At 52.0% G+C, this 16,894-nt stretch overlaps 2 protein-coding genes across 4 annotated transcripts in view; one reads left to right on the top strand and one right to left on the bottom strand.

Annotated features, from left to right (window-relative positions):
- Positions 1-245: 245 nt before the first annotated feature.
- CA7 (carbonic anhydrase 7) lies at positions 246-7,869 on the bottom strand. Its single transcript, XM_077133643.1, has 7 exons — positions 7,806-7,869; positions 5,024-5,221; positions 3,193-3,311; positions 2,289-2,384; positions 2,122-2,184; positions 1,499-1,654; positions 246-1,003 (listed from the first exon to the last, which is right to left on the bottom strand). Exons 1-7 carry the CDS (start codon positions 7,843-7,845, stop codon positions 881-883), a joined length of 795 nt encoding a protein of 264 aa, XP_076989758.1. The 5' UTR covers positions 7,846-7,869; the 3' UTR covers positions 246-880.
- Positions 7,870-13,408: 5,539 nt separating this feature from the next.
- NAE1 (NEDD8 activating enzyme E1 subunit 1) overlaps positions 13,409-16,894 on the top strand; it is a 32,757-nt gene continuing 29,271 nt past the window's right edge. For 2 of the 3 annotated variants that reach the window (XM_077132661.1, XM_077132660.1), the window contains exon 1: positions 13,409-13,544. In XM_077132661.1, the coding sequence (XP_076988776.1) occupies positions 13,492-13,544 (53 nt within the window). In that variant the 5' untranslated portion in view covers positions 13,409-13,491. The remainder of the gene's footprint in view (positions 13,545-16,894) is intronic. The other variant, XM_077132662.1, reaches the window with a different exon arrangement.

The following is a 16,894-nucleotide window of genomic DNA, read 5'->3' as shown; positions in this document are numbered from 1 at the left end:
CCCTTCTCTCTGCCTTGGAATACTGGATAGAATTTCACTTCTCCATGAAAGGAGGGAGGTTCTCCCTTTCTTCTGCTACCATAGCCCTGCCCTGCCCTTTTGTAACCTTGACCTTCACTGTAATGACCTGCTTGGTGTATGTGTCCTTCCTGGTATAGTCTTGACTTACTAGCGTTGGCTCCCTGGTACATGGGAAAGTTCTGGCAAAGCAGAGGTGCTCGACTGGTATTTGTTGAATGGATAGGATGAATTTATTAAGTAATACATGAGAGGGATTGACATGTGGGTGGCTTTGGTGGTTGATGGGGGGCAAGGGGAGACACTACATAAGCTACTGCCAGGACCTGCCCGTGGCAGCAGGTGGCTTGAAGGGAGAAGGCCACATCACCTCTGGCAGGCTGGGTGCTGATTCTAGTGGCCTGGCAGTAAGGGGCATGTACCACAGAGGCCTGTACAAGAGGTAACAGCGAGAGGGCAGCTCTGCCCACCTCTAATTATTGCTTGAATCTTTCTGGCAGTGCCAGGTGCCTGCCCCAGGAAGCACGGTCTTGTCCATCACAGTGTGGGCTTAGGGCACTGCTGCCACTGCCAGTGGGGAAGACAAAAGGATACTCCCAGGGACTTGGCGTCTTGGAGAGTGAAGACAGCCCTGGGCTTGGATCCAGCTCAGCTCCTGTCCGTCCCATCCCCAGGGTAGCTGAAGGGTACCCCCTGACTCAAGGGCCCCATCAAGGAGCCTCTGGGGTGTCCAAGGAGCAAGCTGAATGGAGGAGGATCCACAGGACCTCCTAGGCAGGGAGCTTTCGATGGTTTGGTGTCTGCTGACGTGGAAGCCCTTGGGAAGATGGTGCCCAAATGGTCAGCCAGGCAGGCAGGTTGCTCAGGCCTGGAAGGAGGCCTTGACCACACGGCCCTTCAATGGCTGTGGTGGCCGGAAGTTGTTCACCATGTGGATCCTCTCATCATCTTCTGAGGTGAAATGCAGACTCCGGAACTTCTCCATCTTGAGGAGGCAGAGGGGATGCCCCAAGAGGAATGGGATGTGTTGTGGTCCTCTATGACCTCAGGCACATCATCTAGCATACCCTGCCCAGCCAGCATTGTCCCTTTTTCCTCCTAACCCTAGGGTTTGTCCCCACTCCTCACCATGCATCTCTCTCTTTGGGAACCAACCTCACTCACTTATTCATTAAGGGGCCTCTGAACTTGGACCCTGCTCTACCCAGTTCCAGCTCCAATTTCTTTAGCTAAGACTTATCAGTAGATGTTGCAGTCTGATTCTAGGGGTGGTCCCAGGATCCAGAGATCTCCCCTCCCAACCAGCGTCCAGGTCCTTCTGACTAACAATCAAGCTGCCCCCCAACCGAGAATCTGAACATTTATTAGCAAAAGAAGGGAGCCTTGACGGTGGGATGACAAGCTGAGGGATGGTGGTGGGGACAGTCTCACTGCCTAGAGTGGGCCCACACCCCCCACCTGGTGCTCGGGGAGGACTCACCTGCCTCTCAGAGACGCTGATGGGCTCTCGGAGCACAATCCAGATGACACTCTCGCTCAGTGGGGGTGTCGTCAGGGAACCCGGGTAGGTCCAGTAGTGCTGGCTGGTTGGCAGGAGGCACTTGGGGTTGAAGCAGCTGAACTGGGCCTTGGTGCCCTAGGGCAGGGTGGGAAGAACTCCGGAATTAGCCCAGACCTCTTGCAGGGACAAGCCTAGCAGCTTCCGAACCCATTTCCGTGGGCATATGCCTTTCCTGGGCCCATGTATGCAAACCATGGGCAAATATCTGTGGTCCTAGATGCCATTTCCCAGCATGGGCTGGGTCCCCGCCACCCCTTTGCTTGTTCGTAAAGGCTGTGACTCCTCAAGCTGTTTGGCTCTTGAGTTCTCGCCCTTGTCCTCAGTCGCCTGCTCCCTGGTCTGTGGGCATTGCCAGTGACAATCAATCCTGCACCCAGCCAGGTTCAGGCTGGGCACCATTGGGGTCACCTGCATGCTTAATCTAAGCAGGGGCTTGCTGTGAGAACGGAGTAGTGGATGAGCCTACTCTGTGATCTCTCCCTCCCTTCCTACCAGGCCGCTCTGGGGGCAGGGGCATGGTGGACCTGGGTCCCTGGTCTCACCTTAAACCGGACCATGTAGAGGGCATCTGTCAGGCGGTTCATGCTGGGGTGCTCGTCCCCCGTCTGCCAAGGAGAGGGCAGTTTGAGCCCAGCACTCACTGTGTCTGGAATTGGGGGCAATGCCAGGACTTTCAAGACCCTCCTGACTCCAACTAGTGAACACTCACCTCCAAGAAGATGCCGACCACAGCCAGGCCATCAGGTGCTGAGGCTGCCTCCCCGAAGGTGCTATATTTCTTGGCGTTCCAATGAACCAGGTGCAGCTATGGGGCAACAACAGGCCAGGCCAGGCCAGGGCTCACTGCCTCCGTGGGGACAGGAGGAGCTCTGAGCCAGGTTTCCCTCACTCCCACCAGACTTCCAGCTCCTTGGCAGGAGGGGAGGCTGTCATGCCTCTGAGGTCTGAGGTGCTGGGGGACCCCAGGGAGCCTCAGGGCCACAGGTAGCACCCAAGCACACCAAGGGACTTAGAGAGGAATCAGGCTCAGGCCCTGCCACTGGTGATCTAGCTGTGAAACAGAGAATGGCTATGCAGTGTGAGAGGCCACCTGCAGCTGAGTCCAAAGAATAAGCAGGGTTATCATATCAGACGGATTAGAGCGGATCTAGAAGCCATTCCAGGCAGATAGAAAAGTGTAAGCAAAAGCCTGGAGGTATGAAAAAACCAGGTGTGGTCAGGGCGCATGTGCAGGTCACTTGCAGGCCAGTGGGGAAAGGTCAGGAGGAAGATGAAGCTGGGCAAGGCCAGTTCACGCAGGGCCTTGAATGCTAGGCTTAGAAGTAATTAATGGTGCAGAACCCTTGAAGAATCAGCAAGGATGTAACAGGACTGTATTCGTCCTTCAGAAAACTCCTTCTGGACACACAAACCAGGAGAGCAGTAGGCAGAGTCCAGGAGAAAGACCCTGGGCTGGGGGTGGAGTGTCTTCAAGGTCCCTGGGTGCTCCTGCTCACTGCCTCCCACCTACCCACCCCAGAGCCCTGCACCAGGCACCCTTCATGCCCCTGACTCTCCAGTCCCTGACTCCTTGTCCCAGTAGCAGAGGGACTCTGGAGGAGGAGGGCCCTTACCTCGCTGGGGAATGACTTGCCATCCACTGTGTGCTCCGAGCCTACGCCGTGCTTCTTGCCCCAGTGGAAGTGGAACTGCTTGAGCCGGTAGGGTCCGTCCAGGGGGCCTCCAGTCACCACTGTGGGTAGCAGCAGGGTGGGGCGGCAAGCAGTGTGAGAGGACTCACATGGTCCAGCAGGCAGTAGCACAGTGGCCCCGTGGGTGAGTGGGGAATACATTTTTCATTTGGAGAATGTTGAACCGACTGGGTTTGGGTCAGTCCCACCCAGCTCCATCAGCCCTTATCTGGGTCAGGGCGGGAAACTTTACAGCCTACAAGTGACAGAGGGGACTGGGACTGACAAAGCACAACCTTCCATCTGGGCGTCCTTCCCATTCCTGCCCAATTTTCCATGGAAGCTGCCCCCCCGCCCCCCATCAATAGGCCCCCTATGTCTGGAGGTACCAGGGCTCAAGGCAGAGGATTCTTGTAATGGCCCACAAGGGAGAGAATCTATTTTTATCTTCTAATTTTTAAAGGAGGAAACAGAGGCACAGAGAGGGCAAGGCATTTGTTCAAGGTCACACAGCAAGGCTAGGATAGCTGGTAATCCTGAGTCCAGAGCTCAAGATTCTAATTACCTAGCTGGGATCTTTTGTTGCCCAGAAGAGGTAGCTGTAGCCAGCTCCTGAGTGTCCCTACCACATGGCCAGGCCCAGGTGCCTCCAGTGTGTCCCCCAACAATGATCTCTTTAGAGGACCCCACTTGTATTAGTTTGACTTTCCCACTCTGATGCCTGGTGAGCTGGGGCCACACACAAGGCCTCCTGGGACTGATTGAATTTCTAGCTGAAAGGGATCTGGCAGGGGAGGGAGCCCCAGCCAGGCCTGAAAGTGAGCCCCTGGATCAGGTGACAGCCCTGGGCTCAGAGTTACAGTGGCCCTTCCATGATGGGTGACCATGGCAGGACCTTGTCCCACTGTGGGCCTCATGAAGTAGAGGACAGGACAGTCCAGATGTCTCTCCCTACTGTCCTGACTTATAGGAGGAGGAGGGCCTGTGCAGGGCAATGCTGGGCGGTTGGCATGAGGAGTCTTGGGGTGGTGGCCATGGGCAGGGTCTCAGTCGGGTAGGTACTCACACAGCCCATGAGTGGCAGAGCCTCAACTGTCTACTCTCTTTCCACTGGCTCCCCGCCCCCTCTGGCCTGGGCCTTCAAGCTCATCCTGTGTCATCAGTGGTCACAGAGGCATTCACGCTTGGCCTGGCCCCCACTGTAGTCGCCTTCATTAAGCTACTGATGTCTGAGTTGAGCCCTCAGTGCCCACTGACTGTCATTAGAAGGAATGGTCATAAGCAAACTTCCTAAATGATTAACTAGGGTCATTTAGAGCCCCTCAAGCTCTTAGTGAGAGGAGGCTCTTAGAATTCAGTACCAGGAAATTTGTGTCTCTCTTCTAAGGATCTATTGGATTTCCTTCTACAGGCCTTAGACCACACAGCAAGTCAACGATGGGGCAGGGAGTGAAAACAAACCCAACCTAAAGCAGGAACTAGAAGGGAAGGGAGGCAGTTAGCAATTCTTGAGCATCTGTTGCATGCCAGCACTGCAAACATCATTTCCATTTTTTTTTCATTTTTCCCTTTTGTGGCCCAAGAGGGTAGGTCTTTATTGTTCCCATTTTATGGATAAAGAGACTGATGCTCAGTTTAAGGTGTCACAGCTGATGAGAGGTGGAATTCCCCCTTTTCCACCACAGCATGCTGCCCTTCTTGAGCCTGTTCAGTGTTAGGTCCAGACAGCAGTGGGGTGGGGGTGGGGGGGCAGGTGCAGTAATATGCCACTCACCGGTGCGGTCATCACTGTCATTGAAGTCCACCTGGACAGAGTGGCCATTGTTGGCGATGCTTAGGGATGTGCAGGCCTCGTAGGAAAGTTCCAGTGGCCGCAGACTGGGTGAGTACACAGCCTGGCTGGATATGATGTTGATGGGTGACTGGCGGTTGCCCTGGGCAATGGGATACAGCTTGTGCCACTGTGAGGGACCTGCAGGTGAAGGGGTAGCAAGAGCTAAGGCCAGCTCGGTTCTCTAGGCTGCAGGCTGAAGGCACCCATGGGGGTTGGTCTCCCTGGCATCCTTTCAAAGGTGAAGTCATTCTTTGGGGTTGGGTAGCCTAATGCTCCAATCTCAACTCTGCCACTTCCCCTCTTGGCCTCTATTTCTTGTCTGCTAAACAGCCTCACTAAAACTCACCTCCCAGAGCTGTTAGGAGACCCAGAGAAGTATTGCATGGAAAGGAGCATAATACAGCTACATGCTCAGGGGAGGCACTGGGTAGGGGTCCCCCAAACATCCAACACACACTCAGGGAGGCTCCTAGTCAGCTGAAGTCCTTGGTCTGACCCTACAGGGTATCTGACCCCTTCCTCCACCTCAGGCACCTGAATGGTGCTTGTGATAATAACAACAAAATTCACATCAACCTGCTTTTGCACTGTAACATGCATTTGTTCGCAGGCCCCTCACAATTACCTTGTGAAGTAGGAACCAGCACGATCCCCATTTCCCAGATGAGGGAACTGAAGGCCACTGACATGTGCACACACAAGCCTGAGCACTGGTGTAAACACACAGCACGTGAATGTACTGTCCCCATCTGCTCTCCACAGGCATGTGCCATCAGGGTCATAGAGATCTTCATATGCACATACATGTATGTACATTTATCTGGGCTACTGAGTCCAGACTGGCCAGGCCCAGTAACAACAAATGCGTATAAACACACACACAGCCCTGCTGACCACATCTGACCCAGGCATAGTCACCCTCACTCTCAAAACTTCCCTGCTACAAACCCAGGTCCATATGAAGGGCTCACAGAAAAACACATGCTTATGTGCACACACATACACCTACACACACACACCTGCACACACACACCCACGGGCGCCCACCACCTGCCTCCCAGAGGCTCCATCTGCAGCCGAGAGGCTCAGCATCTCCCTGGGGAACATCCTGAGATGCAGCCTATTTTTAGAGCCTCTGCCGGCTGGTGCTTCTCCCCCTTTTTGGCTTCTTAAGTTTTCCTGGGAAAACAGCAGCAGGTGCCGATAGAGCCATGTCCCTAACAGATGACTCAGAATCGCGGCCCAGCCCCACTGGGTTATTTTTGAAGCCCTGTAAGCACTGCCACATGCCGGCACCTCTGTCCTCTATCCTTCTGTTCCGCAGGGCCCCTAGACAAGCTACTCAGGTCTGGTAGAGTGAGGAGCAGGGCCCTGAGGGTACTAGGCCCTTGAGGCAGGACTGCAGGATATCGGATGCTCAGAGCTGGCCGGCAGGACTAACAAGAAGTCTGGAGTCAGTGACCTCTGCGGGCAGCACCCAGAGGCTGGCTTGGAGCTATGCACATGGGTGCCGGGGGGAGGGGGGAGATGATCTTCTATGGGTTCTGCCAACCCTCCCTTTTTCTGTCTTTCACTATCTTCTGCAGGTCTTTGTTGTTGCCTTTTTTCTGCTCTTACATGCCCCAAAGATCTGGGGTTCCCCTCAAATAGGCCCCTATGTCCTTGGGGTCCCAGAAAGGACCAGAGCCTCCTTGACTCCCTGTAGCCCATAGACACTTCCTGACACTCAGACTGCAGTCCAGCACGCCCCTCCCACGGTGACTGCCTCTCCCCAGAGAGAAGGGGATGGGGGGGCTCCTCCTCCCACCAGCACTTGCCCTTCTCTCCACCCTCACCGCCTGCTGGGTTTCCAGATTCCTCCTAGAAACCTGGATCTTAGGTCTTCATTGTTCACCTCGGGGGAAAGGGGGTAAATACCCCAGGATTCGGGGCCCTTATTCCTTTCTGTCCATCCCGGCTCTGTGAGAAATAGCCCAGAATGGACTGGTCTGCCCCAGACCCCTCTTAAGCCATCTGACTCTTACCGTCTGCCTCTTCTTCCTTCTCCTGCATCCTAAGGAAACTGAGGCAGGGTCCAGTAGTTATCCCTCCCGGTCAGACTCGGAGGCTGGCCACGGGCTCCCACGACTTGGTGTAGATGCCCACACACATGCCTGCGCCCCCAAATGCCCCCTGCCCTCATATATCAGTCGACACCGCGGCTCGGACACTTCCCCTGGGAAACTGTCTCTCGGGGACGCCGCGCCCTTGCCCACGCGGAGCCCAGCTCCCCCGAGGTTCCCGTACACGCGGTGCGCGCTCCCTGCAGACACCCGTGCACAGCGCTCCGCCCAGACCGCCTCCCACCCCCACGCCGCTGCCCTGGGCCACCTCCACCCCTCCATGCACGCCTCGGCTGGGTGAGTGACTGAGTGTCGCGGCCCGGGTCCGAGCGAGCGCGGCGTTAGGGGGCTGCGCGGAGGAGGTGGCAGGACGTGCTCAGTTGTCCTGTGGCTGGCTCGCGGCAGGGCGGGCCGGGGCGCAGCGCAGACCTTGCGCCCGGTACAAGGGAACCCGGGCTCGGACCCGGCGGTAAGCCGGGTTCTCCGGGCTGGGCGGCAAGGGGGGTCCGGGTCCGGCCGGGATGGGGGTGGGGGGTAGGTTTGGGGTCCAGGATTCCCGGCTGGGCGCAAGGTTGACGGGCGAGTCTGAAGGGTCCGGGCTGGCCGGGGTCTGCCCCTACCGTCGTCCTGGCCGTAGCCCCAGCCGTGGTGGCCGGTCATGCCGCTGCCGTCCCCGCAGCCGTGCACTTGCTCGTACCGCTCGGTTCTGCTGGCTGGGGCTGCGGCTCCGGCCCCGCTTGCTGGCGCGGAGCAGCCTCTTAAAGCGGAGGCAGGCGGGAGGAGCAGTTCTCAGGGGACCCGCCTCCCCAACCCCCCAGCAGGGCGAGAGAGGCCGGTCCTGCCCCTCTCCCGCCTGCTGGCCGGGCGGTAGAGTTTGGAGTGGAGATGGCGGGTCCGGGGAGGTAAGTGTCTCCCCCCACTCCTCATCCACTTCCTAACCAGATGACTTCCTTTTCTCGGCCCCTGGATGGAAGCTGGAGCCCAAGAAAAACTGCTCCATGCTGTGGGCTGACCCCTTTTCCCATAACCCATCCCCTCCCCAAGCTTGTCCCAGAGCTGTAAATCTCATCATCTGGTAGGTGGGCTCTGGGCCCCTAGTCCTTTCTCCAGAATGTTGAGAGTCCCCTTAAACTGTAAATCACAGTTTGCAGTTTGCTAGTTAATGTGTCAGGTGCTGGGCCAAGCTTTGGGTTCGTCCTGTCATTTCACCCTCTCAGGCACCCTACAACATTGGGCACTTTCATTAGCCCTCTTGGACAGAGGAGGGAACTGAGTCCCAGAGAGGTGCAATTACTTGTCCAAGGTCATCCAGCCAGGAAGTGAGAGATTCTCACCCAGTTTGTGTCACTCCATACAATGTGCTCTTAACTACTTCCCCTTGATGATCCAGGGCAAGAGGTCTTGTGGGTGTGGGGATCTGGGAGACCTGGGGTAGAAGGGATGGGGCAGGACCAACAATCCAAACCTCTGGCTCAAGAAGAATCAGGGCCTGCAAATGGGGGAGTGGGGAGGGATGCTAGCGGGCCTGGGGACAGACAGACCCATAGATACCAGTTGGCTTCCCCACAGTTCTAGGTATGGGAGACCTCCCTCTCATTCTCTCTGCTGCTTCCTCCTTCCATCAGGGACTCGTGGCCTATCCCTCTATAACCTGCTGTTTGTCCCTCTTCTCCTTGGTTCCTATGACCTTTGGCTCACCTCTTGGGAACTTATGCCCTCCACTCTGCACTCCAACTCAGGGCCTGCTTTAACTCAGCATCCCTCCATCCACTTCAACCAGCCCTAGTTCTTACTGTGACCTCCACCTGGTACATTCTCTGCCTCCCACCTACTGGCTCCACCCAGCCCAATCTGATTCATCTTAGGATGTGGCCCCATGCCATGGATAGGGCTTGTCACTGGCTAGGCCTTAGCAGGCAGTTTTTGGAAGACAAACAGATTGGTGGATGGAAGGATGGACAAATGATCCCTTATCCAGGGCCCTGTACCCGGCAAAATTTGGAGGACTTTTTGTACAATTTTTATTATAGACATTTGTAGAATGTCTGCCAGGCAGACCTTTAGGGAAACTATTCTAGAGCTCTGTCCATAGCTGACCTTGTGAAAGACAATGGTGTTCCGTCTGCCTGGCTCCCCTACATCTCTGTGCTGTCTCAATTTCCCTCTCCCAGGCTCTGAACCTCAGGTCCCCATGTAGAGTTGTGGAGATTGTTGATTCAGTACTGCCTAGTGACATCAGTGACTGCCCACCCCTGCTGTGATGCCCCTCTCTGACCTAGGAATGGAAAGTGGCCCTTAATATAAATCTGACCTTGGTGGTGGTGGGGGCAGGGGACTCATGACAGATATAGGGACTCGTCCCCAAGAGCAGCATGTGCAGAGAAGCCAACGTTGTCAAGGCCCATCTTCAAACAAGAAGACAAAGGCATGCTTTCAGGTGGTACCTGCAGCCTCCCTCCTCTCTCAGAGAGGCTAGCTCCAGGAGCCTGGGGATGGGCCCCAATGTTTCTACTCCATTGACCCACTCCCTCCTCATGGTGACCCAGGCTTTTATTTTTTACATTTGTTTCTGGTGCAAAAAATAAAGTTGGGATTGTTCATAATAGTTTTATGAATACCTTCATCCACATAGCAATCCTGTGGGGATGAAGTTTTTCACCCCATTTTACAGATGAGGAAAGCAAAGTTCAGAAAGCTTGAATAATAGGCTGAGTGAGAGAGCCAGGAACATTACTAAGAAAAATTGTGAGGAGGGGAGGAAGTGGACTTTAATTTGATTCTAATTTGATTTGATTTGCAAGGACTGTCTCAGGAAGGTCTTAGAGGCTAGTGAGCTTGTTTGCCTCTGGGGAGACCCCGGAAGAGTGGGGGAAAGTGCAGAATGGGGGTCGAGAAGGGGCACTCTTTTTTTACCTACTACTTTATACCTTTTGAAAGAAATAAAGTGTTACTTTAACAACCAAACTGATCCAATTTTTTCCTGCCTGCATCCTGTCTTTGCTCCTCTGCTCTAGCTGCTAGGAACTCAGGCAAGTGAGAGGAGCCAATGGAGCCCGCACTTTTCAGATGCCCCCTGCAGCCCACTCAGGTCAATTTAGGAGAGCCTGTGGCTTCATTCAGGTGAACTCCAACCTCAGTTAGGTGCTGTCTTTAAAGCTGAACTGATTTCTTTGCACAGAAGTTTACTCTTTGGTCTCACTGGTGTCAGCCCCTCCTGGTTTTTGCTGCTTATGGCAGGAATGAGTGATGGTGAACGGCCCTAGGATGGGGGTGGGGTGGGGAGAGAAGGCATATGCAGCTTGCACAGCCACACCCCAGTCAAGTGACCTTGGCCAGATCTCACTTCCCCTCTCCAAGGTACAGTGTTTTTGCTCTACACGAGGTGATCACCCCTGCCTTCCTCAACTCATGGGGTACCTGTTTGCATCAGTTGAGAGAAGAGATGTCCAGTGCTGCAACAGGCAGCATCATGCCTCTCCCTCACTGTAGTATATGTAGATGGCCAGCGGGCCAGGCTGGCGCTCTGTGGCCTAGAGACTCTAATGTCAGGAATATAGTTCCTTCTATTTTAAAAAATATTTCCACTCCATGTATGTGTGTATGTGGTAGGAAGGAATGAGCCTGGCCTGTGAACTCAGACATAGCTGGGCTTGGCTCCTAGCATCACAGGCTGTGCAACTTGGAGCAAGTTGCTTCACCTCCCTGAGCCTGAGTTTTCTCATCTATAAGATGGGAATACAGCCTAGACAGTTATTAGGAAGATCAGTTGAGTTGATGTCTCTGAGACTCCCAGCCCAGGCTCTAAATTCCCAGATGGGAGGACCTATGTCTGATCAGCGTCCATGGCCCTGGCACAGCCACCCTTATACACCAAGGACTGTCCTTTTGAAGGGAGAGTCAGCATGGAGTCAGAATGCCATGGGAGAATGAAGCAGCAGCACTCTGTGTTCCTTGTTCATGCTGCTTGGTATGGGGCTTGTGCCCCTCACTAGAAGGCCCTGTTTCATGGTGATTCTGAATCTGTCATCTTCATTGTCCTTGGTGTCAAAACTCTCCGGTCAATTGACACAGAGGAAAGGGTGGCATGGGAAGCCAAGGAGGTACTACACACCAGGTGACAACCTGCTACCTTCCTCTTCCAACAGCTTTGGAGTTTCTTCCATTAAAGTGATACAGACTAATCATGGGTGGCCAGGCTGTAGTGTGGGTTACATGGGAGCCTCAGCATGCACACTGGGGACTCTCCTGGGTACCCCCCTAGGCTCAAAGCCCTTCTATACCATCTTCCAGGAAATGTCCAAGCAGATACTGCCTAGGCAAACATGTACCAAGGGTCTACCATGTGCCAGGATAGGACAAATGCCTCACAATACAGCCTCATTCATTCCTCCATGCAGCCGCACCAGATGGACAGTAGTGACAATAATAATACATACACATGGGTCAGGATCTTATAGTGTTATAGGCCCTGATCTGTTCCATGCATATTTTTTTCCAACAACGCCTCAGAAAAACCCCATTAGGTGGTTATTGTTATTATCTTTATTTTACAGATGAGGATAATGAGGTTCAGAAGAATGGATTAAATTGCCCAAGGTCATAAAGCTAAGAAGAGGAGGAGATGGGATTAGATGCTACCTCGCAGGAGACTTATTGCTCCATCATGCATTGACCTGTACATCATGCAGGAAAAGTTATACCAAGGTATCTTTTTGCAGATGCCACCAACCCAAACCTTTTCAAAATCATGTATTTCTTCAGGGGCAAAGTGGCTCCGCCCCCCCCGCCCCCCCCCAGTTTTGTGAGTGTTTCCCTTCCTCTAGTTCATGACTGCACTGAGCACGAGAGATTGAGTGGCAAACTGTCACCTGTTGCCTTTTGACCTTCTGATCTTTCCTGGATGTATTTTATTATCGCTTATATTTTACCTGTGAAGGAAATGTGACAGCATAAGCTCAAGGGTCGCTGGGAAAACCTCATACCTCTCTTTCCCATCATCTGTGTCCCATGGGGCTGGTTAGGAGCTAGGGAAGTCATAGGAGGGTGTGCTCCTACTCTGATCCTGGAGACAGCACCCAGGGGGATTTGCATCCATCACTGCTGCATCATTACTGTCAAACTGCCTCTCTCCTGTCTCCACCCAAGTGGGGTGGGGGTTAGCACAGGGATTTGCACTCATTTTCACCTCATTTCAGGCAATTATTAATCTGAAGGGAACTGGAGGATCTGGAAGCTAAAGGGGAAGGAATCTTCATCTTCCTCCCTACTGATCTCCTGGTCTCCAGCGTTTCCCTCTCTCTTATCCTTACTGGGTAGATTCCTTCCCTGACACCCATCCTCAAAGGGCAGCCATCTTCTTCTGAAAAATGGCTCTTTTCAGGAAGCAGAGGGTTTTAAATTCCTTCTTGCTTCTATGTTCATAACCTGGCCCCTGCTGTTTCTCATATCTGCCTTGACCACTCCCTATCCCTCACCTGACTCCCCACACACCAAACTTTCTCTAACACCCAGTGCCTTCCATGCTTCCTCTGTCTCCCAAGGGAGACACCTGCCGTTCCTTTCGCTTAATACACCCTTCAAACCCAACTCCTGGACTGGGTGGGATTTCCCCTGTGTTCCTCCCTCTAACTAGAAGAGGACCATCTAGCCTGGTAAGCACTTATTTACAGTCCCTTACCCTCCCCACCATAGGACTCTGAACTTCCCAAGAATAGGGCCACAGATTTTTCCTCTTCGAATCTGCAGCTGGAAGTACCTTGCTTTCTAGCACAAAACAGGTCCTCACTGTGGGTTTGTTACATAAGAGGACGGAAGACACGATGAACAACAATGATAACAATAATTAAAGTCATTATTCATCCAGGATTTGTTTTTGTAAGCCTGGCCCTGTGTATTCAAAATCTCATTTACTGCTAAAGGAATCCTGTGAGGGAGACCCAAGTGAGCAAACCGGACTTGAGAGGTGAAGAGCAGATCTCACAATCAGTAAGTGGTTAAAATCTAAACCTGACAGATTCCAACGCCCTAGTCCCCTCCCTCACTACGACAACAACCGAAAGAAGGACTGGTGGACCCGCCAGGCTGGTGCCTCGGGCCGACTGGACCACCGGTTCCAGTTCGGATTCCCGCCGCGTAAACCCCGGCGTACGGGCGACGCGTGCGCAGTGCGGTGTCGGCGGCTCGTGCGGGCGGCGCGCAGGAGGCGGCGGCGGCGGCGAAGGAGCACTCAGTGCGCCTGCGCGCCAGTGTAGGTGGTGGCGGCGCTGGGCAGAGGATTCCTCTGTTCTCCGCGCGGTGGGCGCGACCATGGCGCAGCTGGGGAAGCTGCCAAAAGAGCAGAAGTACGATCGGCAGCTGAGGTGAGCCGGGGCTCACCGAGCCGGGCTAGTGGGCTCCCCTGCGTCCGGACCGAGCTTGAGAACGCGGGTGGTGCGGTCGGGCCTCCCTCAGGCCTCCTGCCAGGCCAGGCCGTGTGGGGCGCGGGACTCCGGCGCTCTGGGCTCTGGCCAGAGGCCGGGGGACTCCGCGAGAGCCGGGAAACCCTCTCAGCCGCGAGGTGCGCCCTCCAGCCTCCCGCGCGGTGTGTGGTTCATGGTGCGCGTTTCCAGCACCCGCCTGGTCACTGGGGCAGCTGCCGGCCCCGCCTCACCTCTGTGCACTTAGGCTCCACGTTTGCACACCGGGGAGATTTGGGGGTACCCCATCCCGGCCGCTGAGAGTCGCACCGAGTGTGGGTGTTGTGCTAAGCCAGCACTGTCCAGTAGAAGTATAATGCTAGTCCTGAATGCGAGCCACATATGTAATTGTAAATTTTTAGTAGCACGTTAAAACAAAGGTAAGAAGAAACTGGTGAAATTAATTTTAATAATATATTTTATTTAACCCAGGGTATCTGAAATATTATCATTTCAACGCGTAAACAATGATGAAAATTTATTAGTTATTTTACATTCTCTTTTTCCCCCATGCTGTCTTAGAAATCCGGGTTGTATTTTATAATTACAGATCTCAGTTTGAACTGCCCACATTTGTTACATGTGACTGGCTGCCTTACTGGACAGTGCAGGTTTAAGCCGTTAGGCTGGTCCTTTACTACTTTCCCTCCCTTGTTTTTTCTCCTCACACTCTCCCTTATTGATTGAGCGTCTTCTGTGTGCTGAGACCGAGAAAACAGATGCTTAGCCTCCCTCCTTGCTGGAGTCCTCAAGCTGGGAGAAGTTATATTATGTCCCTAAGGACAATAACTCCCATTTGCACCTACAGCCCAGCACTGTATTAGGGACAGTAGACACTCAATTCTGACAACAGCCTTGAAGACAGACATTCTCTCTGCTTTAAAAATGGGGAAATTGAGGGTGGGCCACGGTGGCTCAGTGACAGAGTTCCTGCCTGCCATGCTGGAGGGCTGGGTTCGATGGTTGGTGCTTGCCCATGCCAAAAAAAAAGGGGTGGGGGCGGAAATTGAGTTTTGGGAAGGTTAAGGTAATGTTCCCAGAGTCCCCCATGAGTTTGATCCAAGGTTTAAGCTCAAACCCTTCTGACTTTTTCCGGTACTCTGTGCATCACTCTACTCCCAAGCTTATGGGGAGAGTGGCAAGATGACAAAGCCCTTGTAACCAACTTACTTTCTCTTGTAAATTCTTGGAGTTCCTTGTATTTTGAATGTAGGTATAACCATATGTGACAGATCTGAGAAGATACTCGAGGTTACTAAGCAACTATAACAAAAGGGTTTTGGCTGAGTCCATTCTTTTTAAGGATCAGATATCACCTTTCATAATGGAAACTGGTTGTTGATTTTGCAGTGTCAGAGGGAAGTAGTCAGAAGTGAGGCTGTGAAACCAGGCATCGGTCAGCAAAGCCCTGGTTCTCCTTAGCTAGTCATGCAAGAGAGTAGAGTGGACTGATTCTTCTTGGGCCCCTTTCTTTCTTTTTTTTTTTTAATTTTTTTATTGTGAGATATAACATATACAAAAAAGCAACAAATTTCAAAGTACATTGTACCAGTAGTTATAGAACAGATTTCCAAGTTTGGTATATGTTACTGCTCTACAATTTTAGGTTTTTCCTTCTCGCTGCTTCAAGATACTAGAGACTAGGAGAAATATCAATATCATGTGTCAGCAGTCATACTCATTTGTTAAATCCTATCTTCTCTGTTATAACTTCTCTTCTTCCTTTGGATCCTTTTCCCACTCTACGGGTATTTGGCCTATCCCCATCCTGACTTTTTCATGTTGGAAAGGAATGTTGATAATATGGGATGGAGGAATGGAGCTAGCCGATGTTCCTGGAGAGGCTGGCACTTCTGGATTTCAAGACATATCTGGCCTAGGAACCTATCTGGAGGTTGTAGGTTTCTGAAAAATAAACTTACTGTGTGAAACTTTTGTAGAATCTCAGATAGAGCCCTAGGTGTTCTTTAGGATTTGCAGGAATGGTTTTGGTTGGGGTTTGCAGACTGTGGTAATTAACAATATCTAGCTGAAGCTTGCATAAGGGTAGACTCCAGAATAGCCTCTCGACTCTGTTTGAACTCTCTTAGCCACTCATACCTTATTTTGGTACATGTCTTTTCCCCTTTTTAGTCAGAAAGGCATTGTCAATCCCACAGTGCCATGGCCAGGCTCATCCCTGGGAATCATGTTCCATGTTGCCAGAGAGACTTTCACCCCTGGATGTCATGTCCCATTGTAGGGTGGAAGGTAATGATTTTACTTGCAGAGTTGGGCTTAGAGAAAGAGGGGCCCCATCTGAGCAACAAAAGAAGTTTTCTGGAAGTAACTCTTAGCCATAATTATAGGTAGGCTTAGCTTCTCCGCTATAGAAATAAGCTTGACAAGAGCAACCCTCAAGAGCAACCCTCAGAGTCTCTAATATTTGAGAGGGTATCAGGGGTTTCCTTGGTGGTAAAGCATAATAGTTCCATATTTTTCTTCTGGTCCCTCAAAGGACTTTCCCAATACTTTTAAAGTATCTGCCTAACATATTCTGGGATGTCTCCAGGTATTCCCTTAAATTGTACAGAATTCCCATTCTGGGTTCTATGTGTTTGGGTTGTTTAAATGAGCTATCCAGACAGGTTGTGTTAGATAATGTGCTACAGAAAATCTAGGTTTTGAACAAAATAAACCTCTCTTCCTGTGGTCATATACAGTAGGTAAAGTTCTAAAATACAGTGTCACCCTTATCCCTGTATTCTGATTTACCCCTATTCCCAACCAGATCAGCTTCGTTCTTATCTCTAGTTGAAGCCTGATCTCTTTTTTGGTGTCTTTAACAGTTGTTGTATGTAGGAATGCTGACTTTCAGAGCTGTAGAACACCATCTCTTAGTCTTAAGTGTCACACAGATAGCCAAAGTTCCAGGGAGATACTAGATTATACATATATAACACAGCATCTCAAAATCTAGAAATAATAATTACAGCTCCAGAGTAAATATGATTGCTATGCGAGCTAACAGTCTAGTCCCCAATTTTCTTATAGGTATTTTCTTTTTAAAAAAAAACTTTTTTTATTGTATGATAAAACATATATACAAAGCAAAGAAATGAAAAAGCAATAGTTTTCAAAGCACTCTTCAAAAAGTGGTTACAGAGTAGATCCCAGAGTTTGTCATAGGCTATGGTACGATCCTCTCATATTTTTCCTTCTAACTGTTCCAGAATATAGGAGGCTAGAGGGCTTAGATACTTTTTTATCATCAC

Source organism: Tamandua tetradactyla, chromosome 16 (assembly GCF_023851605.1).
Source record: "Tamandua tetradactyla isolate mTamTet1 chromosome 16, mTamTet1.pri, whole genome shotgun sequence".
Lineage (NCBI taxonomy): Eukaryota > Metazoa > Chordata > Mammalia > Pilosa > Myrmecophagidae > Tamandua > Tamandua tetradactyla.
Note: the sequence above shows the minus strand (reverse complement) of the source record. Positions and strands in the feature narration are given on the sequence as shown.